Below are 25,386 nucleotides of genomic sequence, written 5' to 3' on the forward strand. Positions count from 1 at the left end.
CAGCTTCCTCTCCAGCATCTTCTTTATTCAAAGAGTTAGAGTAGGCTTGTGAATGTGAAGACAGCTTTTACAGAATCACAGAATGGGTCAGGTTGGGAGAGACCACAGTGGTGTCACCTTGTCCAACCTCCGTGCTCCAGCAGGGCCATCCCAGAGCACATGGCACGGGATTGTGTCCAGGCAGTTCTTGAATATCTCCAGTGAGGGAGACTCCATAGTGTCTCAGGGCAACCTGTTCCAGTGCATAGTCACTTTCACAGTAAGCTGTTCTTCCTCACATTCCAGCAGAGCTTCTGTGCATCACTCTCTGGCTGTTGCCTCTTGTCCTATTGCTGAGCACCACCAAGGAGAGCCTGGCTCCATTGGCACCCACCTTTACATGCTGGCAGACATTGATGAGGTCCCCTCTCAGCCATCTCTTCTGGAGGCTGGACAGGCCCAGCTCTTTCAGCTTTTCCTTGTGAGGGAGATGCTCCTGTCCCTTTGTTACCCACACTGGACTTGCTCCAGGAGCTCCATGTCTCTCTTGTCCTGAGGAGCCCAGAATTGGACACAGCTTCAGATGCTGCCTGAAAGAGGTTGCTTCCCTTTTTTTCCCCTCTCAATTCTTATGCTGAAGGTAATTAGTTGTGTTGGTTAAACACAAGATTCGAGCCTGCTGGCTCTAAAAATCTATTTGGAAGTTTTAAGAGGGATTTTATTTTGTTTTCTTTTTTACTCTCACCTTACTGCTATCAAGTGGCTACTTCTCAAAACAGACTCTCTATAGGCTGTTGGCTTCTTTTAATCCCTGTATGTGGTGCTTTACCATGATTAAGAGAACCTAAGCATTCTTCAGATGTCTACAGCTTTGGAATTAAAATTTAAATTACTTCTACCAGAAACAAATCAAACTTGCATTGCAGACCTACCAAAAATACATTAATATATATTAAACTGAAAGTTCTTGGTGGAATAAATTGAGAGATTCAGTAATGTTTCTCTCAGCAGTGTCATATCCAGAGACACTTAAATTCATTTTGATCTTAAATTGAGTTTCTTTCTGAATTCCAGGCCAGACCAGCATTTCTCAGCGTACTTAATGAAAGCATCTGCTATGCTGGACTGGTGTTATATGTAAGTAAGTGAATAGCTAAGTGGAGGAAGGAGCTGAAGACAATAACTGAGCCCAGGATTTGGATCAAATATGAGTGCTCTGTAGTGTCTACAGTGTCTTCTGTAGGTAGAGGAAATGGGGTGATGGTAATTTCTGTCATTATTTTTGTCTTTCACCCATCCATATGGTGAGGACAGTTTTCACAGACAAGACAAAAAGAGAAAGAGACTGGATTCCTAATCAAATTCTTCATAATTAGGTTCCTTTTTTTTATTTATTTTTTTTTTCCCACACAAGAAAGAAGGCTGAAAGGAATCCTTCTCCCTGACCTCTTCTTCACATTTCTGCATCACTGTGTCAGAAATAAGACCTGTTAAGCTAAAGGATAAATTAATCTAACAGTAGCATAACACAAACAAAGAAGAAAATGTCCTTGTGCACAGGCAGCTTCAGTCGATATTAAAGAGAGCTGATACAAATACAGACTCTCACCAACACATATGCACATTTGAATTTAATGTATAAGATCAAGTTCATTTTCCTTTTGGCTTTGGAGAAGGAATTCTGTTTACAGTAGGGCAGTGACATAATACTGCAGCATAAGTTACCCTTTGCATTGATATAAATCAATGACTTCAACTTTTGCCATGTCATCAACAAGCAGCCAAGAAATTTTGTCTTTTTTAAATCAGACTCACTAACTTCCATATGTAAAGAGCTATTGCCCACTTTCTTAGCCAATTTTATGATTTAACTGTCCTTTTTTTAAATCCTTTCTGCATATTTTTACCATGATCAGTATATTAAGTGTATTGTTGTTTTTATAGTATTGCTAGTCAGATTAGAAAAGATCAAATCTCACTCCATTTTGGTAAGCACTTCTGTGAGTAGGAATTCTAATCTTCAGGCTCAAGAGCCTAAATTTACCCACTAGAAGCTGGCTATAGAAGCTTGCATCTCACTACATCACTTGGTCTCCTCACATCTAACAGAAGGAAATAGACATTTTCAATTCATGTTTCATCTTGTTCTGAAATTGGCTATATGTCCCAAGTCCCAACTCTGCTTTTTCATCTCCTAATTGCTTATAGAGGAATCTCAGGAGGGGCAGCTCACATGTAGAGATCTGTAATGCCCCACTCTGTTTTAAGGAGAAACAATTCCTTCTGAAAAGTTCAATAACATGAGGAGATCTTGCTTAGAAACCATAGGGTTGATGTCAAATTGTTTCTTCTTTTGTGGTGTGGCTCCACCGTTTGCTATGTGTGTGCTCAGATCCTTGTGCTGCATTTCCCAGCCTCAGGAGAGAGGACACGTACCCTGAGCAGGGTTTTTGCCCAGCCAGTGAGTATATAAACTTCACAGGAAATGTGACATTGCTAGGAGAAAATTAGAGCAGTTGTCCCCAGTAAAACCTGCTGAGTTTATTTTATTCAGGCAGGCTGCTGCAGAAGCAGATAGCCACCATCTCTGATGTGTTAGGTGATGCTTTGGGAAATCATCCTGAGAAGGCACCCCCATGAATTCTACTTCATAGACAATGAGCTCTGGTTCTACCTGCAGGAAGTATTGGGCTGGAGGCTTAACTGTGTTTCTCTTCAATGTGAGCAAGGGGAAGAGCAGTGCAGGTTTTGCCAGGTCTCTTAAAAAGAGATTTGTAAAGGTCTTAACCTGTCAGCAAGAGAGAACAGTAACTTGCTCAAGGTTAAAGCTAAATACTGAATGCAGCAAAATATAAAAAATTACATGGACTGTGGATGGCACTGCACAATCTTTTATTATGGACTTGGATGTAATGACTCTCTCTTACAGTTCATTTTGGCAGAGAAATGAGACTCCCCCATCTCCTCCCTCAGAAAGCCAGTTTGCAGATCAGCACACTGAGCACAGTCTGGTATCACAAATTATAATAAAACATGTGATAACACAGCATACTTGGCTGGAAGTTGGTAGTTTATCTATAATAAACTTTCTTTACTTTGTGCTGTGAACACAAAACCCCCGGACTGACTTGCAGTGTGCCACTGTGGTGGTAGTGGTTGATTCACCAGATGCTGTACTCTAGGTAGTGCCAGTTACCAGTGGCAAATCAATACATACAGGGTTACCCCTCTTACAGAAGGTGAAGTAAAGGAATAGTCAGGGTTATTATAACATATGCAAGTTTTCATCATTTAAGTAGAAAACCAAAACAGTATTTAGCAGCTCGGCTTAAAATGGAAAGGACAATAGCAAATATCAGCCTCGTTCTTAAACAGTTTTTAATAATAACATTGGATGTATAGGCTTCAATGAATTTTGGATCTAGCCTCATTGTTCTTTTGCAGCTCTTAAACACATGCTACAAGCAGAAATAAACACCTCTACACAGACTTTTTTGGTGTCAATATCTTTGCAAACATAGCAGTCATGCTGTAGTGTGATAAGACATGTCAATTTAAAGGAATTAAAAAAAGAAAACCAGGAAGTGTTTATATGGGATATGTGTTATTTTCAATTAATTTATGTGCAAATGTGCTATTCAAAGATTCTAGGCATTTCTCATTATATTGTCTCCCTAATTTAGAGTGTATTCTGTGTGGCATGGATATTGTATTGGTATTTTCCAAGGCAGTATGCACACACTGCTACCACCACCACTTTTAGTGATAATTGAATAATCACCTACTGAGTCTTTTCTTATTCCTGTGATTCTTTCTATACAGAGGTTACACAAGTAGTAGTTGACTACTGAATAATTCTGAATTTTGGTATAAATGTATTTAACTATGTGCAATGAATGTGTGTACTAACTTTGCATTTGTTGTCTCCAGAGGGAAGTAGCAATTAGTTGTTTGTTCAACTTTAAAATTAAAGTTAGTCCCAAAGTGCCAAAAGAATGGAAGAAAACATTTTGTAAAATGTTTCATAACTTACTTTTACTTCATATGGTCAGTTAAAACACAGATTCAGTGTTTTCATATCCAAAAGCTGTACAGCCCAATGTATCACAGATACATAAAAGTGAAATGTTTTGATAAAAAAAAAAAAAAAAAAAAAAGAAAACAAGTAAAAAAACTATCTTGGGTGAAAATGGGAAGAGAAAGAATTCACAAAGAAAGTGTCAACAACAACAATTCTGAACTCCAGCTACATTGATCTAATTTTTATTTTGTCACTCAAAGCAGGAGAAGTTGAAGTCAAAGTTTAATATCTCTAGACAAGGGCACAAGTTGCAGAACTCAGGAAGAGTTGCCAGCCTCTAAAAGAAGTGCTGATTTTTTTCCCCTTTAAAAATGAGAAGAAAACTTTTATATTGAAATAACAAAGAGAACTTAAAACAAGGACAGAAAATTTGAAAACAAATAGAAAACTTGGAACAAGAAAAAAGTACAGTATTTTATTTTATTCCAAAGTATTTGTTTTTCTGTCCAAAGTGATGTGATTTTGTAACATTTCTCTCTTGAATGAAAATCACAAAAATTTCCTTCCTCAAGGATCAAGCAATGAAACCTCATGTATTTCAATGGTTCTGAAAGTGAGTTTGAACTAACTTTCATTAGGGTTTTAACATCTTTTCCTTGATCTATTTCTCCTGTAAAATGTGCATTGTTTTTCTTTTAGTTTGTCCTGTATATGTATATATATATATATATCTAGAATGTAGGAGCATCTGAAAGTCCCTATTACAGTTCTTCTCCTGGTGATCCATTCTAAAAATTCTGTTTCCAAAGTCCCTACCTACTACCAGAAAAGTGATGAGTTACATTATTTCTGCATTAAGAACAACGTCAAATATTGTCTTATGTGTCCTCTGTTTCTAGTTTTGTACTTCAGCATTAAATGCTTTGTTTGTTCCCTGTAGGCAAGTTAATACCATAAACTACCTTGTGTTCTGGTAATTCAAGCCTATAATAATGGTGAGGATGATGACAGGATGTTCATAGATTTATAGGAATTAAATGGTCCATTTTGGCCTTTAGGGTGGTTTTCTTCTTTTCCTTTTTTTTCCTTTGCATTATTCTGTGAGTGTAATTGACGTTATTGAAACATGAAGAAATTTTTGCTCAAGTTTTTTTTTACTTTTGACTCATTGAGTGTTGTAATACTCAAGTATTAGGTAGTCAAGAAGTGTAATGGAAAATACAGTGTGACCAAGTATGGAGTCATTCAGTGCAATACAGAAAACTGGATTGGTAAGGAATTTGATCAGAGGAATACACAGTGAGAACTGATATGAAATGCAGTTGAGCAAGGTTGTAAGGATAAAGGATGAGTTTGTTAATTTGCCATGTGAAAGAGTGTTGAAGAGCCCAGAATCTTCAAATACTTAACTGAGGAGAAATGGAGGAGGGAGTCAGAATAGAGCACTGAGATGAATATCTCAATTTTTTGCTTTATGCTTTGAGTTTTGTAAAATATATACATTTTCATGGCACACCAAAAATGGGAAGTTTTATTGTATCTAGATCTGCATTTATGTTCTGGCTATATCTAAAATGAAGTATTCATAAGTCAGAGAGTGTGTACTTTGGAAATGACACCAGTACTGGCAAATATCCTAAGCTATATTCTTTATTCCTTGCTTATTCTCAGTCCTGTGTTTGCATCCTTACTAAATAAGTAGGAAAAAATTAAAATGTCAACAATTGGAGGTGAGGAACAGTGGAACTGTTGTACAAGTTGCCTTACACACACCTTATTTTTGAAATACAAATTGTAAATGAAATAGCAGATGACATTATGTAAATTCATTCCTCTATCAGCAATTTTTGCCAAGTAATGAAAATATAGTCAGAATGGTGCTTGGTGGATTTGCATAATTACACATCTGAAAGTCTTAAGTGGTAATAACCATTGTTAAATTACTTAGTGATATCATTTTTTCTAATTGAAACTAAAGTTTCAACAACTACTAATTGAAGGGAATTAACTAGGCATGACTATTAAAAACAAATACAACCCATGTCAATTTGATCTTAAAGCTTAAATTGTAAGATTTTTCCTTTTTTAAATTTTGCTGGCTTCATGCTTGTCACCCTTAGCTTATGGAGTTTCTGGGGCCAATGTTCTCATGTTCATGTTGATATCAGGAAAGCCACATTAACTCTTATGAGGTCTGATGAGATCCAGCATTCAGAAAAAAAATTTTAGCCATGTGTTTTGATGGGTTGGAAAATGAAATTGCATTGTAATGATAGTACAGCAAGTTTGTTTTCAGCAGGGGCTCTCTCCTATGGACTGAGTGGTAACACCTCACATAATGTGATAGTGCTGTACCTCTGAACATATATTTTATTCAGGATGACTCCTTAGATTTGAACGAATGGGGAAGACTGTAGAATAAAAGAGGGTAGGTTAAGAGGAAGGGGTCACTATGCCTGAATCATGTGTCAGACACCTGGCACAGTAAATTGAAGCACCCTCCCTTGGGGTGGACCCTATGTAATTTTCCTCATTTTCTTTAATGCAAGAATGGCAAATACTGAGAATGTTGCTACTGGTGGTTCATTGAGATTGATGTCATGGAAGTCCATTCATATAAATGAGTTCAGTCCACTTCAAATGCTGGAGTTCAGATAGGCCAGAAGCCATAGCAATTGCATTATTTATGGAGAGGCCTTGCAGACAAATAAACCTTCTGCATGTTGTATGCTAACAAAAAGAGCTGATGTTGCATTTGGGAAAGGGAGGACCAAGAAGCAGAAGATTAATAATGGAAAAAAAGCAGCTAGATAAATTTTAAGCTGATTGAAAAGCACATTTGCAGCAGGATTTTCTTTCTCACAATATTTTCACTCAAATCCTGAAGTTTTCTTTCTGACAGGAATATTCCGGTTCTGAGTATAACTTGCATATATTTTGTAGAATGGTCTATACAGACACTAGAGAAGAACTGTAGCCATCCCAGCGTGTGGAAAATAAATGTTTTTGGAAATCTGGATTCCTTCAGAACCTCAGGCAGGAGGTTCTGAAGGAATGCAGAAACAGGAGCTGTGTGAGTGCACCATGAATGCCTGCAAAGGAGGAGAAATCACTCCATGCCCTTTTGCCAGCATTTGTTATTTTAAGAAGATGAGAGGATAAAGCAGAAGATGGTAAAAGTTTTAAAGTTGTGTGCTCTGTGATTCTAGTTAATTATTCTGATCACATGGCATGGGTTATGTATTTTTGAAATATCCTAGCAGACACAGCAACTGAGTTAAAGCTATTAACAGTGAATCTCCAAAGAATCCCTACAGCTTCCCATCACTCAGTATCAGGCATTAAGATTGAATATAGGCATCAACATAGAAGACTCTCCCAGAGAATGGAGACAGGCAAGTCATCATCAGGCACAGAATTCTCCTGCTCAGAATAATTGCCTATTTGCTCTGCATTCGAGCCCTATTCCTTGAGCTTAGATCTCCTGCACATCTAGTTAGAACTTGCAGAATTAATATCAGGTTTCCTGTCACCTCACTTATTGCTTTTGTCAGTGGAATTCAAGGAGAAGAGTCAAAAACATGTTTTTCAGAGGCTATTTCTTAAGGACTTCTGTTTTTTCTTTTTTGTTTAAATAGAAACCTGTCCGTTAGCATGTCAGGTTATTTCTGTGGCTACACTGGAAAGGACATCTGAATAAATTGCCATTTTACAATACAGGTATTGTTGCTTGGAGATCATTATTGTGTTATCCTTTCTAACCAGAGCCACACCTTGGGAAAAAAAAAAAAAAATCCTTAGAATGGGAAAAATAGGTTAAATAGCAGATCGGATGTGTTCTCTTTAGACTTCTCTTTCTGAAGGCTTCTTCTATTCTGAGTCTTAGTGCAGAGGAGCAATCTTTTGAATAGGACAGCAATACAAAAATGCATTTAATTTGTTTAATGCAGTGCTAGGAAATCTCAGTGAGTCTTTGTAAAGAATGATGATATACAGATGGCATATTGAGAATCTTCACTGGAAAAAAAAATTATGTCTCCTTCCTAGTCACGTAGGATTTCAGCAAAGGACACAAAAGACTATTGTCCTTTAAACTTTTAAGTAGTCTTCTTTTGAAAGATGACCTGCATTTTCATGCATTAATGAATGGAGTGGTGGGTGGACCTGCAGTGCTGTAAGACCAATAATCACAAGGTCCCGCTGACTTCAAATTATATTGGCTGGGGAAAACTAAAAAAAAACCCAGTGCAATTCTTCATACAGATAAAATTTGAGTAAATTAGTACAATCCCATCCACTCAGAGCAATTGCTACCACAACCTGCTTTGTTCCAAAGAGTGTAAATGCTGTTATAGCAAATAAATTACTGGACTTTGTTAGTCACTGCCACTTCAATTAGTGAGTGTGCTGCAATTCTTACTCACTACTTCTCTCTTAACACTGAGACTTTTTCATTGGTTTGTGCACACTCGTATATCTCCCTGAAGTTTTAGCTGTTATTTCCTGTTCTGGGTTATAAAAATGTAAAATACATCATCTTCCTTTCATAATGATTATCTCTGTGATCTCCCTAATCAATAATTAGCTAATATATTTTTGCAATACAGTAACAATGCTAGCTAGTAGCTTAACAGCAAAACATCTGTTCTTATGCTGAACTCTCTCATATGGTCTTCACTTAATGTTTTTATGTGGCAGATTTTTTTTTAAGGTTAACATGCACAAAAATTTTATTAATTGCCATCATAATTTTGGAACCTTCTTGGAGAGAATGCATGTGAAGGAGTTCACCATGACAAAGAAAAGTTAAAAATACGAGTTGATTTTACTTCTCTGCTGTCATTTATCTTGGCTTTGTCATTGTTTTAAAGTATCATTCTGTATATTATTAAAGTGAGGAAGTTTCAGATCATGCAAAAACCTTCTGTAAAACAGATTTTATATCAGAATATGAAATAAAATGAAAAGTAATGAAAAAAGAAATTAGGTTAAAAGGCCAGAAAACCCATTAGAAACTCTATGTTTGTGTATTATCTAGCAAATCAAATGTCAGGGGAAGACATTTGTGAAATAATTATCAATAATTTAAAACAAAAAGGAAGCAAACAACAGAAGCCTTCTTTTTTTATATTTCAGAGGGTAAATCCAGGCTGCTAAATCCATCAATAAAGCAATTATATGGCATTATTCTGATTTTAAAAGACAGTTGCACTGTCAGAAGGTTTGCTGGAAAACTTCCCCACCCAAACATCATTTTCTGTTCAGAGGTAGAAGATTGTTGCTCAAGTGAGGGGTTTTGTTTCACACACGAATAAGAGAGCATTGAAATGGTGCCCACCAGGGTTGGCAGCACAGCTGAACAATGCAAGTTGTACAATGTTGAGAGTAAACGTGGATTGAGACCTGGGGATAGACACAGGCCTTGCCAGCAGGAAAATTGGCTTTCCAGAAAGTATGTTAGTTGAGAAGCATCAAGACAGTAAATTCAGGGAAGGAAATGAATGTTGTTTCCCCTTCAAGTTTCTCTAGTGGTTTGGTTTTCTGTGTGCTGGTCTCTAAGACCCCAGTGAATTTTCTCTTTACTTGTGCGTTACACTGTTTGACATTGGGATATAGCAGGAAAATCCCAGAGGTTTGTGAAGGTAGGTGAATTTGTGGTAATCAACTATACTTTGCCATTCTTGAAATCAGCCTTCAAAACTTCTTGAGTATAAACAGGGACAAGTTAATTACAGCAAATTTTATTTAGTACAGACTTACTTCTGTCTGTCTTTGCAATAGCATCATCTTTGGCTTCACATGAAGATGACAGAGACATGAGCACAACCTCCTAGGTGACATTGCCCTCTAGGGATATAGACATGAGTGTGAGCCTGGAATAGCTAAATATTGCAGTGAATAAACAGGTTTGTTTGAAACTTTGGGTAACTGCACATTTACTGTTCTCATGTTCTGTATTTGGTAACTTTCTACAGTCCCAGATAATATAGGTGTGTATGTGTACATATGTTATATGCAGCATATATAGAGAAATGTGTGTGTCTGTAATTGCATCCAGTCCTTATTACAAGCTCAGTTTGAATGAGCACTGCAGATCAGATTGCCTTCTGATAAAGAACTTAGTGAGTTGATGATGGCATTGCAAATTTGTATTGGTGAATGACATTTTTCCTGACCTCGATTGAAGTGGGAAATGAGGCTGAGAAAATGGTGCAGCTAGGCAGAGCTGTTTGAGAAGGGTTAACTTGTGAATAAATACTACACAGCAAGTCAGGAGATGTGTACTCAGTGTCTGTGTGACACTGGACAACTTTCATTATCCCCGTGCTGCATCTCATCCCTTTGTGAAACGAAGGAAATACTTCACTGCCTACTGGGAAAATGAAATCATTAGTGCTTGTAAGGTGTTTGCAAACAAAGTCAGTGATAAGCACTGTAAAAACCCCCACCTTATTTAGAATGCAAAAAGTGGCAGCAGAAGTTACCTTGGAGGAGCCTGGCCTGACATAGCTTGAGAACTGCATAGGCATGCTCATACCCTAATCCTGCAGCACTAGAACATGTTGCATAATGTAAATATTAATAGTTCAGTTTGTATGAGAAAACTCTCCTACAAGGGTATTACAAAGAAGGAATAAGAGATACAGGATTAAACCTGGATTAATTCTGTGCTCACTTTATATACTATGTAAACACATAGTAAAAACTGATAATAAAAGTAAGCTAGTTTGGTCTAGGTTGACCATTTCAAATAAATACATTTTTCTTCTGGTACTATAAAGCAGGTCTTCTTGCAGTGTTTATTCTGGTTTGGCACAAAGGCACCCTTAAAGCAAAAGCTTTTGCCTAAATGTACTTTCATCTTTGTTTATCCACTAGCAAGAGCAGTCTGTTACAAACAGGCTGTGCTGAGGTCTGGGTCACCATGATTTCATCTCATGTCAGATATGCTTGTATTTCAATATAGGTACTATATTCTCTCCAGACCAGTTAAAAATCCCATGCATATACCATGTAGCCAAGCAGTAAGTTTCCAGAGATCTCATATGATTCTGTCCCTCTGAATTCACAATTTGACAGATCCACATTAATAATATGGCACATGTTCCAGAAATCCAGCTCTTAGGGCACCTCAGACAGAGGTGGAGACGAAGAAATCTTACATTTTTCATCTCCTGCCCCACCCCCAAGTCCATGCTGGCCTTTTCAGTACAGCTGCTTCCACCCTTGCCATAGAGTTTAGGATTCACTGGTTATCAGTTTATCCTTCTCAATTCAGAGCTGAGCTTTAGAACCTGAGACATTGTTCTCCCCACTGGTAACAACCCAAGAAGCAGAACTGCACTGAATAGAAATAACAAATGTGGCTTAATGGCAGCTCTTTTACCAATTGGTTGTCACTCCTTTTAAGATCAACAATCAAACAGAATCTCAATGCTAAATAAAATCTAGGGTTCCATTTTTCGTCTCCACAACACTTCTGTTAAAGATATAAAAGCACTTTCTGCCATGGTTTATTGTTACAACTGTATAGAGCTGTACAGTATTCTAGTATTGTGGTAATTCAGTGGAATTAATACTGACATCAGTCTGTTGTGGTTCATTAGCTGGAAATTTTCTTTGTGTGCAGATCCTAGCTGAAGTATTAGGAGGACATTTGATAATTCAGGTAATATTAATATTTTCATTACTCAGTCTTTACCTCACCCTTCATTTAAAACTCCTTGTTCATCTTCTTGCCATACTCAGGACTAGGATTTTTCCTCTGTTTCTAGTTCTGTATTAGAAGGTATTCTCAAAAAGGTTTTTTCCCTCTCACTTCAGTTTGCTTGTCTCTCACCAGGTTGCAAGGTTCAGTACTCACCTGCCTTTTCATGACAGGAGAAAGCCATGAGGTGTCTGCTAGGCCTGCCACATTCCTTGAAGTAGAAAAGTTGTTGCCCTTTAATTCTTACTTTCCTGTGTTGTCTTCAAGTTTTATTAGCAACCTGTTCTAGACTTTGTTTTCTGTCTCCAGGGAAATACTACATTGTAAGCAATAAACTGGTAAAAAGGAAAAAAGAAAAAAAAAAGAAAAAGAAAGAAAGGAAACCAAGAGCCAGATTAGCATCTCTCTTACCAGTAACGTGAAAAATAAGCTCATGTTTGCAATGAACTCTTCTTAAGATTGTGGAAATTACAACCCAGAGGTCATACACTTAACCCCTGCTGCAGAATGTTGTCACTCCCTGCTGGCTGATTCATGAAATAATTTGCTGTGAAGAAAATTGCTGTTTCACATCAGCTGGAAATGGCTTTTGCCAGACTTTGATACTGCTGTTGAGTTACAATCATGCTTTTAACAGAGTTGCCCACAGACTCATCATGCCAGCAGGGCTGCATCCATGTGCCTGTAAACCAAAGAAGGATCCCACTCAAATGGGGACAAAACATTAAAAAATAATGTGTTTTGGTGCAGGCAACTATTAGTATTTCTCATAATGCAATTTATCTGGAAGAGAGGTCCTTACTTTTTCATTCTTCACATAGTCATCTGTAATTTTATTTTCTGTGGCATGTTAGTGTTGGTTCATCTATAGAATTTTGAGATAAGCTTTGAATTTACTTTAATAACAGAACCTTGGTATTTTTGTATAGAGGAGACTCAATAGTCTCCCCCAGTTTCTTTAGTGATTTGATGCCAAACAATTGCCCCTGAGACCATCCACAGTCTCACAATGCAATAGAATAGGTGTTCCTTTCCTCTTTTCAGGTAAAACTACATCTTTTATAAACTTCTGTCATTCTGTTTGCTATAGGCAGTGACATTTAAGCAGCCATTTCTGCTAGAATTTTCTTTTTCTGCAGTCTCTGTGAAGTGTTTGTGAAGGCCCCTGTTGTCATTCCGAAATGGAGGACATGAGTTGCATTTGCTTTTCTGTAAAGCTAGGACATTTTCAAGGGCAATTCAGAGGCATTTCTTTCCCTCCTTTTCCAATTTTTCCATTCATTCTGTTAAAGTGTTTTTCTTTGCATATTTCTATACCTTTCTTTCCTTTTCACGTATTCTTCCTTGTGCTTGGCTCTCTCATGTTCTGATTATTCCAGTATTTTTAACTGAAGGAGTAGAGGGTTGATTTTTTTATTTTGCCAATCTTAGCGTTGAAATCCGACTCTCTTTGTAGTTTTTGGGTGCATGGCAAAGTAGATTCTAGTATGACCTTCATAAAACCTTTAAGCAATGCATTACAACATTAAAGATTAGTCCATCACTCAGTCTGTAATATGTAAGTTTGCTTCCTTGTCTACTCTTAACTGAGAGCTCTGCAGTTGAAAATTTCAGAAGGCTTTAGTGTTATCTGTTTAATATTCTAGGATATTGTCTCAGATGATAATAAAAGCTTTTTAAGCTGCAAGGGATCGAATTTTCCTTATGTCATAGCACATTAGATTTAGTGTTGGTATCATCAACACATTTTGAAAAGAGCTAAGAAGTATGAGTAAGGTCTTCCATTGTCTTGGGAGAAGATTATAATTTCACTTTTTTTGTCTTTTCCTTGGATAAAGTGTCATCATAAATAGGTGACTTAGTGGAAAATTCCCAGTGACTCCACTGTGCAGTTCTCTGTCATGGAAACCACAGGTACAGTTGTGCCTTGAAGGCAGAGCTTACTTCAAGCTGGTGCAAAGCCTGATGTCCTGACAGGAGCTCCAGGTGGTGGTGTGCTACAGGGCCTTTCTGCCTTCTTGCCCTTCAAGGAATTGGGAGTTAATGTGATTTTTTTTTCCAAGGTCTTATCTTCCTTTTCTAGCACATAAATGCCTGTGCCACATCTGCTCCCTACCTTCAGGTACTTGGTGAGGGGGGCAGGAGCCATTCAGCACAGTTGCTACCCAAAAAATGTCTGTCTTTCAGACTCAGGGCTTGGAAGTTGCCAGGAGGAGCAGATAGTGCATCAGGCTGGAGCTGCAAGGGGTGTTGATGTGTCCCATGGGTGCTGTATAGTTTGCAGAGCTTGTTCTGAGCTGCTTCTTGCCCCTTCTTCTGGGGAGAAAAAGGTAAAGGGTATCAGCATCCTTACTTATGTATTGTTTCCAAAGTATTCCCTTCCTCCCTTTGGGCTCATTTACAGAAGAAGATGGTGAGAGCACACAGTGAGGTTTTGTGGTACACAAATTATGCTGTCCAAGGCATTTAGTGTGACTTGGTTATTCTCTACCCAGCACAATGAACTCCTGCCTTTAAGAATCAGTCAGTCACTGTTTTTTAAGTGCTTCCTGCTTTGGAACCTATATCCAGCCCTGGTTTTGACACAGTCAGGGTCAAATTCACTTTTTAAAATTATTCCTGCATTGAAGTGAGAAAGCTGGTAATGCTATCTGTTAGCTCCTAGTAAACTCCTTCATTTTAGGGCATACATAATATAACTTTCAGTGAATGCAGAAAAATAAAATGAAAGAAGGGCAACAAATTAAAAAAAAGATTCCCTTCAGATTTTCCTTCTTTCTCAGACTAATGGCAAAATGATATGGCTGAGCTATGTTTTAGATTATCAGTGCTTGGAGTTTTTGCTGCTGCACCCAGCAGTTGTTATTAGAATGTGTGTTAATTACAACTGATTTAAATAAAAGGGTTTTCACGAGGAGGTCTGAGAAAAAAATGTCTGAATATTTCTGAATATTTTAAAACTTTTTAACAGATTGATAGCCAGTTAAAAATTAACTTTATTTTACGTTTACACTGGAATATTTCATGCATCTGCAGTAATCAGTGCTTTTAGAGATAGAATTTTTCAGCTCAGATGTCAAGGTCATGTTACTACTTTGAAAACACACACATCTCTACCCAAACCTAATATTTATTGATTGTATGTAATTTCTACTGCTGCTTTTTAACAGACTGTAGCAGAGCTGCAAATAGTGTTTTATATATATATATATATATATATATATATATATATATATATATATGTATATGTATATATATATGTGTGTGTATATATATATATATATATATATATATATATATATATATATATATAAACATATAGCCACTTTTTAAAATTTGAGTGGCCATTCACAAAGATACAATAAATGTGTCTTTTCCTAACTGAGAAAAAGAAAAAAAATATTATTATAGCACATACATGTGAATTAAATAAGCTAATGGTCATAACTGAAGGGGTTTTTTTCCTCATGTAGTATAATGCTGGGTTGCATAAGCTCCTCTGGACATTAATAGTATACATGTGTTGGAGTGTAAGCAGGGAATCCCAAAAGTCAACTTCAATTATTAAACAATAAATGTGCATGTGCAGGAATTGTCATTATGCTGGTGGAAAGAAATAATTTCATTGACATGAGACATTTGTTCTGGTTTCCTTGTTTGTATTGAAAACATGTTTGAAGAAGTTTTTTTGTCTCTCTAGTGTTAGTTCTAGCAGTATCATAAAGAGGAATATATGATGATAATGTTCTGGCTTATCTAAATAAATACAAAGTAAAAACTAATACGGAACATAATAAAATTAAATTTAAAATAAATAGATTCCACATTAGATATTAGAGTAACACTTAAACAGCTACATGAAATAACCTTTTATGAACAGAATCAGAATTAATTATTTGTACAGCATAAATTCTAATAATTTTATCTCTGGACTGTCAGTGCAAGTAAGTTTTTCTCAGTGGGAATAGCAAAGTCTCTGTGATCAATAATATTTGTTTCTGAGAATAGTAAAAATAGATTTTATACCAGAAGCATAGAGCTATTGTTTTGCAAAGCAGCTTTGGATAAAAGGTTTGCATTTGTTCTTTTCTCCTGAGACTACTAAAGAGAACACTGAAAAAGTAAAAGGGGTGACCACAGAAGCAAGTAGGGTCACCCATTACCAGGGATTCATTTTATTTCCATTAGAGAGGAACTAGAAAGCATATCACACTATTTGTACCTGATTTTCCATTATAAATTATGGTACATGAGATAATTTAAAAATCGCTCAGCCTTTCAGATGAAGCCGCCTCTGTTGCCATTCCTTAATAATTGAACAGTAAGAAATACAAGATCTCCATTTTCATCCAACTAAAGTAACTCGTGAGATGGGAGAAGAGAAAAAGGTGTATGAAGTACAATCTTCCTGAAAGCTCACAGGGCAGCTTCAGGGAGGGATTTAAAGAGTGGTTTTGGGTTCACATTTAGAGGGTCAGGTTTCCTCAGTGAGCTTCTACCTGCAGATTGGAGTCCTGGGGCCCCACACAGCTGATGTATCAACCACGGTTGGTTCAGGAGCACCAGTATGGAGTACTGGCACGAAAATCAGGGTGCTACTGGTTTAAAAATGTGATACAACTCAGGCCTCTCCTCCAGTTCACTGCCTCAGTGTATGAATTTTCAGATTTAATTCTTCTCTGGGATGATGAACAACACAGTAAGACAGCAGAACCTCACTGTGTAACTTTTTTTTTCCCCTGAAAACTGGTTCTGATGACAGGTTAGCCATTGTCTTCACTCTCTTGGTATATTGCCAATGTGAAGGGATTGCAGCTTTAAGTTTAAAGACCAAATAAAACACAAAAACAAAGTTTGTAAGTATATTCCAGCGTAACTGCTGTCATATTTGCTTCCAGTGAAAGTGTTCTCATCAACTTCACTGGATCCTGGGTTTTTGGTTTGGACATTGTTTGCCTGATCTCTATTAGTTCTTTGTCGCACTCAGCAGAAGTGTGTGTCTGTGTGGCAAATCATGCATGGTCCAGAAATTTACAGTGAAAAACACAAAAATATTTTAAAATTATTTTTTAATACAGGAATCTATTTTCATTTTGGCATTTTAAAAATTTTATTTGGAGGACTCAGCTCCTGCCCATCTTGTAGTCCAATGAGCATCTGATGCAGTAAGTCAATAGCATTAAAGTGGTACAGGCAACTTCTAGTTTTTTTCCTCTTTTTTCCTTTTAACTATGTAAGTCAGAATCCCAGAGAATAATTAGTATTTGCAAAAATCTAATAAAAAAATTGGAATATAATTTTCGTTGTTTTGTTTGGTTTGTTTTGAAGAAATGTTCACAGCTGTCAGCTCTTGTCAACGGGAAGAAACTCTTGACAGGGGACCATTGTATTACCATAAATCTTTATTCCACTGATTATTTACATCATTTCCAGAATAGTAACATAGACTCTTCTTTCTTCAGTGTCTTGCTTAGTTACTCCAGCATGATAGGAAACCAGGGAAGTTAGAGCACCCAAGTTCCACACAAAAATTCTTCACATAGGATGAGTGGGTTTCTTAAGCATTCACCTTTTAACAGTGATGATTGAGCAAGACAGAGGCTTTTCTTATTTAACATAAATTAACAGTTCAATACTTATTTGTTGTCTGTCTCACAGATAATATGTGAAGTGATTCCAATGACTTGTAACAAATGCTCCTTTCAAAACATGATACCGTCTCACTTCTTTTGTACATGGCTTTTCCAGTGAGGAACAAATCCAAGGGAGTCTATCAAAGTGTTTTTTGGAGGAGATATTTACCCAACTGCATTACATGTTTTGCAATTAGTATTGGCACATTAAAAGCATGTGCCCTAAATTTCAGTTTGTAACAGATACTGTTAGAAAGTCATAGAACAAAACCCTCTGTGTTTAAGCATAGGTGTGTGAAATTATTTGTGCAAACTGATGCACATGTTTAGTTGGTTTGGTTGCATAGTCATTGAGTAAGAGGATCTAGTGTTTTGCTGGAAAGGCTCTTGGAGAAATTTTAAAACTGCAAAATAAATCACTCCTTCCACTTCCTTCTCATCCAGTGGTTAAAGATTGTGAGAAGCTGTCACAGCACTGGTTACAAAGGATGAACCACAGCTGGAATTTTTCAGCATTATGCTAGGGACCTCTAATAGGGCAGAACTTTGCCGTATCATCAAGTTTGAGGAAGCTGATTTCTGTGGCAAAACCCATGGGCCTGAGTCTGCTGTTGCTTATGCTTACCTCAAATTTAAATTTGGGTTCAGTAGAGGGGCTTTGGGATCAGTGTGAATGTCTAATTTCTGTGAGCTCAGCCTTTTGTTTAAAAAAAAGGCAGAATCCAATGTTAAAATGCTGAGTATTTTATAATGATTTAATAGTTAATAAAATTAAGTAATCAAATTCCAAATTCTATTCTGTATTTGCTCACCATGCATTCATTCTCTCCAACAGAGACCAGCACTAGAGTTGGATGAGAAATGGAGTTTGGTGAAATAAAAATAGACCATCATATTACAACGTTTCATCAAGATTTTAATACTATATCTCAGTTTTTCTATTTTGATTGATTTAACTTTTCATACCATATTGAAGCATCTGTTTCTATAACCTTTACAACAGTTCCTCCTTATCAGCAGATTGGAGTGGAGCACTTTAATAGGCCTGAATCAGGCACTCCCAGTTTGCTGTTCCATTCAAAATTTAAAAAGGAAAATAGTTTTAAAAAAACCAAACAGACTGTAAAGTGAACGTTGCAGTTTCTTATACAAAGGTTTCTGGTCTGCTCTATCAAATATTTAGGGACATTTCAGCAAAAATAAGACTAAGCAGAAGTTTTCCATGTAGTTGCTTGAGTGTTGAGATTGATTGCAACAAGATCTACTCCACACTTCCATGTTGGCCTGTTGTTTCTCCACACCTGTTCCACCTGCTCTAAGTAATTTCTGTTTAACAGGGTAGAAGTCCTAACTTTCTGCTTGATACGTTATTTTTTCTGAAATTTATTTTTGTTTTCTAAGATGTTCTTGGTCTTTAGACGCAATTATTATACAAAAAGATGAAAGGATTGCTTCCCATTTCTTAAGACAAAGAGGAGAACAAGAGATAATTAATTAAGCTCTGATACAATTTATCAAAAGTAGATCAGTTCCTTTTTCTTGTTTACCCAAATAGATGTTGCTCTATATTTTTTCACTTTGGTGTCCTTTTCTATTAACTGTTCCCCCAATTTCTATAATTATGTTGTGAAAGTGAAGTTTTATAGAAACTAAAATGCAGTGATAACTAACTCATTGTTTTGCTTTCATAATCATCTGTACAAATCCAATTAATATCATGTAGTTAAGTTTAACTAAAATACTGGTAAATCTGCAAAGATGGAGAAGGGCTTTGAGGGGAAGCTGGATGAGGAGTGGCTGAGGTCACTTGGTCGGTTCAGCCTGGAGAAGAGGAGACTGAGAAGAAACCTCATCACAGTCCACAACTTCCCCATGAAGGAATGTGGAGGGGCAGGCACTGAGCTCTCCTCTGTGGTGACCAGTGACAAGACCCAAGGGAATGGCCTGAAGTTGTGTCAGGGGAGGTCTAGGCTGGGTGTCAGGAAAAGACTTTTCACCCCAAAGGTGTTTGGGCACTGGAGGAGGCTCCTCAGGGAAGTGATCGCAGCACCAAGCCTGACTGAGCTCAAGAAGCATTTGAACGCTCTCAGGTCCATGGTGTGACTCTTGAGGCTGTTCCATGCAGGACCAGCCTGGAGATGGAATTTGATGATCTTAGTGGATCATGATATTCTGTGATTCCAAATCAGGATATTCTATGATTCCATGATATATGCTGTATATGGCTCAACCTCTGTTAAAAGCTAACTTTTGTAAACATTAAGAGTCTCTTCTGTGCCATCACATCTTGTATCATGGACTTCTGGGACAAAATCTATTACTCTGTCCTTTAACAGCTCCATGCAGGATAGAATGAAGTGGTTATTTGCCATATTATTTATGGTTTTCCTTACTCAGGTAACACTTTGTCCTTACACATCCTATTCTGTCACGTACCATCTTTTGTAATTCTTCATCTTCATTTCCCAAGAGCAGAATAGCTATGGTTTTGTTTTATAATCTTCCTTGAAGTTCAAGTTTTCTTTGTGTATGACTTTGAGATGAAAAAGTAATGCATGGCAGGACTTTCCTAGAAGCCAGTGGACTCACTAGAGCAGAGAGTGACTCTATTGATGGCGTCCTGGAACTTGTACATTTTCAAAGCTTACAACAGCAACATTCATTTTGTAAATAAACTCTGCAGGCTCTGTAAATACCGTAGTCCTCCTGGGTACATCCATCTGAGCCCAGATATTAAATCAAAACTTAAACTTGCTCTGTCCTGCCTTGCTGTACAGCTTTTGTGTCTCTCATGTCTCCCTGTGAAATACTGCCTCCTTACAAAATGGATTTGATGTTAGCATAAGGTGAAGTTTTTCCTAAAGACTACAAATGTTTGATCTATAACAGACAAAGAGTTTGGTTCTTACATGGGTGTTTCAATCAGATGTTCTATGTGATTTGCACATGAAAATGTTACCAAACTACTTAAAATTTGGAAGGCAGTTAGGAATTAAAATAGTTATCAGAGCTTGGTCAGTATGACTGCTTGATCTAGTTGTGAACCCAATTATTACTGTGCACAGTTTTTTATTGTGGAGGAGAATTTGCCAAGGCTGAAAAATTAATCCAACTTTCTCATTAAAACATACTTTGAAAAAGATCATTAATTATGCAGTGACCATTCATTGTCATACCAATTATTAACTTTTTAATTATTTTTCTTCACATTAACAAAATAGAGGTGGCTAAAGACATACATGAATGTTCACAATGCACATAGCTGTTTTTACTGTAAACATTACTTTCATTGTTGCAAAAAATGAGAAGAGACTAAACTCTTCCTCACATGCTGAAAAATACTCTGTCTTCAAAAATATTCACAGTAAGAGCATCTAAAATGCATAAAAATGTCCTGTTACTGCTTTTTGTATATGTAATTCTTGCTGTTGCTGGACAGATGATGCTAAATGACAGTGGGGAACAAGCTTTCCTCAGTAACTCTCAAGACAGTAGAAGTTTCAGAGCACCTGAAATAATGAAAAAGTCTCACCAAATGCAAATGACAGCTTTCATCTTCCTTTATGAAGCACATGCTCATGAATATATACATTTTTGCACATGTAGGAGCTCGAGTGTATCTGCCTTCCGATGAATGAAAGAATACGGAAATTATGTATTCAGAATTAGTTAGGAGTTTGCTTTATTTTGTTGAATTCTCCAATTTAATTGAAATTCCCTTCCTGAGCTGGAACATTTCTTAGAGACTGCCAGATTTGAGAAGGGGGCACTGTTACCCCTTCTCCTTCCTTTAGAAGTTTTTGTGCTACTTAAGTAGCAGTGTTGCTTTTGGTGATGCTAACAGCCTTTTGGCAGTTCCGTGCTGTTTGTCTGCACAATCTGTCCATCTAAAGTAGCAGAGCATGAGAAGCTGATCTCCTGAGGGAACTCCAACAATATCGACAGGCTTGATTGACATAAAACCAGTCTCTCTCTTTCACCTCCACTGAACTCTCTGAGTAAATTCAGGGCCTGACTGAAGTGAGATAGGGTTTTAGCCATTGACTTCCATGGGAACTGAATTTGAACGCTAGCAGCTACTGCACTCTCCTAAGGCAGCCCTGAATTTCTTGGCAAATGCTGTTTAGAAGCACTATCGATTTGATCCCACTTCCTTCTCAAGACTGAAAGCCAAGTTCAGGACTACTTATGTCTTATTAACTAGAGAAGGCTTTGGATGGGAACTGCAGCAAGCATTTAAATCTTCGCCTTGAAAAATGGGTTATGGCTTAATGAACCTTGTTCAGGTTAAAGCAGTTATTTATTCTTGATATTTGTGTTTGTTGCTGTCAGATAGAAGTCAATGAAAGAGCAGTGCCTTCTATCTTGAAGAGTTTATCAGGATGGAATAGCCTGAAATTTGTTTCAAGTGAATCAATTCTCACTTTTTTAACAGGAAAATAGCAACAGTAGATTTTCCAGATATGCTTCAAAATACCACATATGCTTAAAACTTAGAGGATGTCAAGAACCATATAAAAAGATCTGCTTATCACTTCAAAATGTGAACATCTACAGATATCCAAATTACATTTTCTATTAAGTCAGAAGTACAAAAGGTGAAAGAAGAGGCAGAGAGACAGGCATTTATTTTCAGTCCATGTGTTCATACAGAGGAAAAAGAGAAAAGTAAAAATGCAGGCCATAAATTGAAAACTGTCTACATGGAATGAAAAAGAAAAGAAGCTGAAAAGTTTTAAATATTCCCTTTTTTCTTTCCTCCCCTTCTGAAGTATTTGGGGTGAAATATACCACTTCTATTGCAGCCCTTGGATATTATTTATCTAATGTTGATATTGCTTGTCTACTCCTAAATATTTTCTTTTTTTAATTGATAACTATGGTATCTAATTGTGATCCTTTTCTTGGCTTAAGTAAATTTATTATTTTTAAAACATGTTGAAAATTTAATGAAACCATTAAAAAAGAATTCTACCTAGAAAGAATTATGCTCACATGGTGGAATAGAATGTTGTCTTTCTAGTATCGTCTGTTGCTCTGTATTTGACCAGTAAGAATGATGGTACTAATATCTGGGTGTATCTGATGTTAGAAAGCCTAGAGGACCTTTCTTACAAAGAATTTCTAAAGGGCTGAAGTAAGCCAAGGTTTGAGTTCTTCTGTGCACTTAGGGCAACATCTTTGAGCTCCCAAGAGTGTTACATACTACTTTATGTCCTGAAAAAAGAGAGATTATTAATTATTTAATTTGGTTATATATATATATATATATATATATATATAGGTTACCATAATTGTTTCCAGGAGTAAACCACCATTAGGACCTACACCGCTTCAGATTTAGGATAATCTTCTGTCTTGTTTCATGCTGCATCCCTGTGTTTAGGGGGAAAAAAAACAACAAAACCCTGAAAATCCTCAACCCAAACCATCCTATATGGGCTCTGTCTTCTTGTCAGAACATTTTGTTTTGAAATTTTTACTTCTTTTAAAGTTGGTCAATACAGACTGACTTTATCCACAGAATTACCCTCAGTTTATCATAGAGGAATATAATTTCCCATGCAGAAATTTGCCTGTATAGAGCATTGTCCTTTGCCACCTTCTTGCCAACCTCCTGAAAAGTCTAAGCAATATTTTTTTCATATTTTTTTTAGATGGGGTTAGTAAAGTTGTTTGGTAGCTCTGTTCGATCTCAATCAACCTTAGTAAGCCACTAATTAACAACTATGAGGTTGTCAGATGGTAATGCTGGAGAGGAGAATTCTGGAAATGGTAACAGCTTCCTATTTGTGGTTGGCCAAATAGAGAGAGAGGATGTGTAGATTTCCTAGCTTGTTAAACCACATCACAGTACATGGGCTGATACCAGATGTGTTCATTAGCAGATGATCGGGGCGTGTGTAAAAATCCACTGTGCAGATGAGTTTTGCATGGTCCTCCTGACGGTATCATATGTTACTTAGTAGTTGTTCGGTGCTTAAAACAAAAAGCTTTTGAAGCTTCAGATGTGATGTTTAATAGGCCTTTCTCTAATGCTGGCTTAGCACCTGCTCCTCCCTCACCATCACATCAAAGTGAACTCTAAGTAACCACTCTGAAATCATGCAGCATCAGGCCATGGAGCAAAACCAGTGAAAGCACAGGGCAATCAGCCCTGTAAAGTCTCTCCATCTGCAGAAAGAATCTCCATAGCCACCTGGATGCTTTTAAACCTTCATTATTTTAAATTTAAAGTGATTGGCTGAGCATTGCTTCTAGAAAAATCTGATACAGTAATCAAAGTTGGAGGTGGGGAAAGACCTCTGGGGTCACACAGTCGAGCTTTCTGCCAATAATGGATTGTTTCCTGCAGTTCATTTTCTAGTGACCTTGAAAATTACTAGCCTGTATAAAATGGTAATGAAAAAACAAAGCTGTTGTAGCTTCAGAAGTAGCCAAAGTGATGCTGTCCCAATGTGAAATTGAGGTTTTGATGTGAGATTCTCTCTGTGTATTGTTTCTCGGTTGCAGTTTTCAGGTGATCACAGTTTTAATTTATACTTTCTGGCCCATTTTGAATTTGCTATAATCAGGAGGTTGATGGAGGTCAACTTGTTTCAATACCACATGAGCTTGTCCCTTAACCAAATAATAATTTTTATTACAAATAAATAACTCAACAACTTGATTAGCTCCCCCTACCCAAAAATTTTCTTCACATCTCTGCAGTTGTATTGTTTCAACATTTCTAGCCTCCCAGAAACAGGAAATGGGAAGGAAAAAACCAGATTTCTTAGTTTTTCCATGAAAACTCTTGTTTAATTAACTACAGACTTATCATGCCTGGGAAGTCAAAGATTCCTGAAGAGACTCAGATGTGACACATGATTTTTAGGTTTCTTTCAAACAGGCAAATATTGGTTTACTTCTCTGCTGATGTAGGCAATAAAGCACAACCCTAACAGACACCTAGTGTATGTGAGTGGGTAGAATTTGGCCCTCCTTTTAAGGATTAAGCAGAAGAGACAAGCTCCCACCAGCAGAGTAATTAAAGTTTTGGCTAAAAAAAAATATTTTAGGAGGCTTTGAAAAGCAGAGTAGATGGGAAAGAGATCCCAAGACACCAAGTTCCTTTCCTGCTGTGCCCGTTTGATGTGTGTTAATTTCTTCTCTAGGGGTCCCTATTATGGGCTGCCTTTTGGGGTGTGCAGTGCTCTGATTATCCTTTCTTCCTGGGACTCTGGCCCCTCCTGACTATTGTATTCACACACTCCAGGTCTCACTTGGAGAGGAAAAGGGTTTTCTCAGCTGCCAACTTGCTTAAAAGAGGGACTTAAGAGGAAAAAGAAAGCTGATTGGACTGGGCTTGGCAAAAGTCTCCATTTTATTCTGTTTAGTCAGATTTTTAAAGGACTGGATGTTGAGGAACACCAAAATAATGAGAACACTTATTCCTTAAGCAGGTTCTTGCAAAGGTTTTACAATTAAAAACAGAAATCTGCTTTAGTAAAGCAGTGTTTATCCTTGCACTAATGCTGGTCATGAATACGTGTCTAACTTAGCTGGAACTAATGCCTGACTATACTGTTCCACTACAGCAACTTAACATTCTGTGTAGGCTGATTATTTTTTCAACAATATTTGCTAAATTCTTTTAAGGGCTGCCAGTATATATTTTTTGAAGCTTAGTTAATAAGAACAGCTGCCAGTGGAGTCAAGGCTAAAAGAGGCAAAAATTATCTGCAGAAGGCAAGATTTTACTTCAAAAGATCAGTATTACAAAGCACTACTGTTGCTGGTATAATCACTTTCTTTGGGGGGGATGCTAATATAGACTGGGTTTCTTGTCTTCACAGCCCCCACTGAGCCTTTGCTGTGCAAATTTGCTGATGGAGGGCAAAAGAAGCGCCAGAATCAAAGCAAATACACACAGAATGGAAGGCCGTGGCCCAGAGAAGGAGAGGTAAGTGCCACATAGCAATTATTTTCCTGGGGTTTGGCAGAAGTCAGCGACAGACCTGGAAGTCTACCTTTCAGACTGTGAAGAAATCAGATTGCACACA

General features: G+C 37.2%; 1 protein-coding gene across 1 annotated transcript in view; it reads left to right on the forward strand.

Moving 5' to 3' along the window:
* The window catches only part of RBMS3 (RNA binding motif single stranded interacting protein 3), a 443,341-nt gene that overhangs the window by 327,367 nt on the left and 90,588 nt on the right, over nt 1–25,386 (forward strand). The window contains exon 7 of the mRNA XM_058819606.1: nt 25,180–25,286. Coding sequence (XP_058675589.1) covers nt 25,180–25,286 — 107 coding nt within the window. The remainder of the gene's footprint in view (nt 1–25,179; nt 25,287–25,386) is intronic.

The sequence above is a fragment of the Ammospiza caudacuta genome, chromosome 1 (assembly GCF_027887145.1).
Source record: "Ammospiza caudacuta isolate bAmmCau1 chromosome 1, bAmmCau1.pri, whole genome shotgun sequence".
NCBI classification, from domain to species: Eukaryota; Metazoa; Chordata; class Aves; order Passeriformes; family Passerellidae; genus Ammospiza; species Ammospiza caudacuta.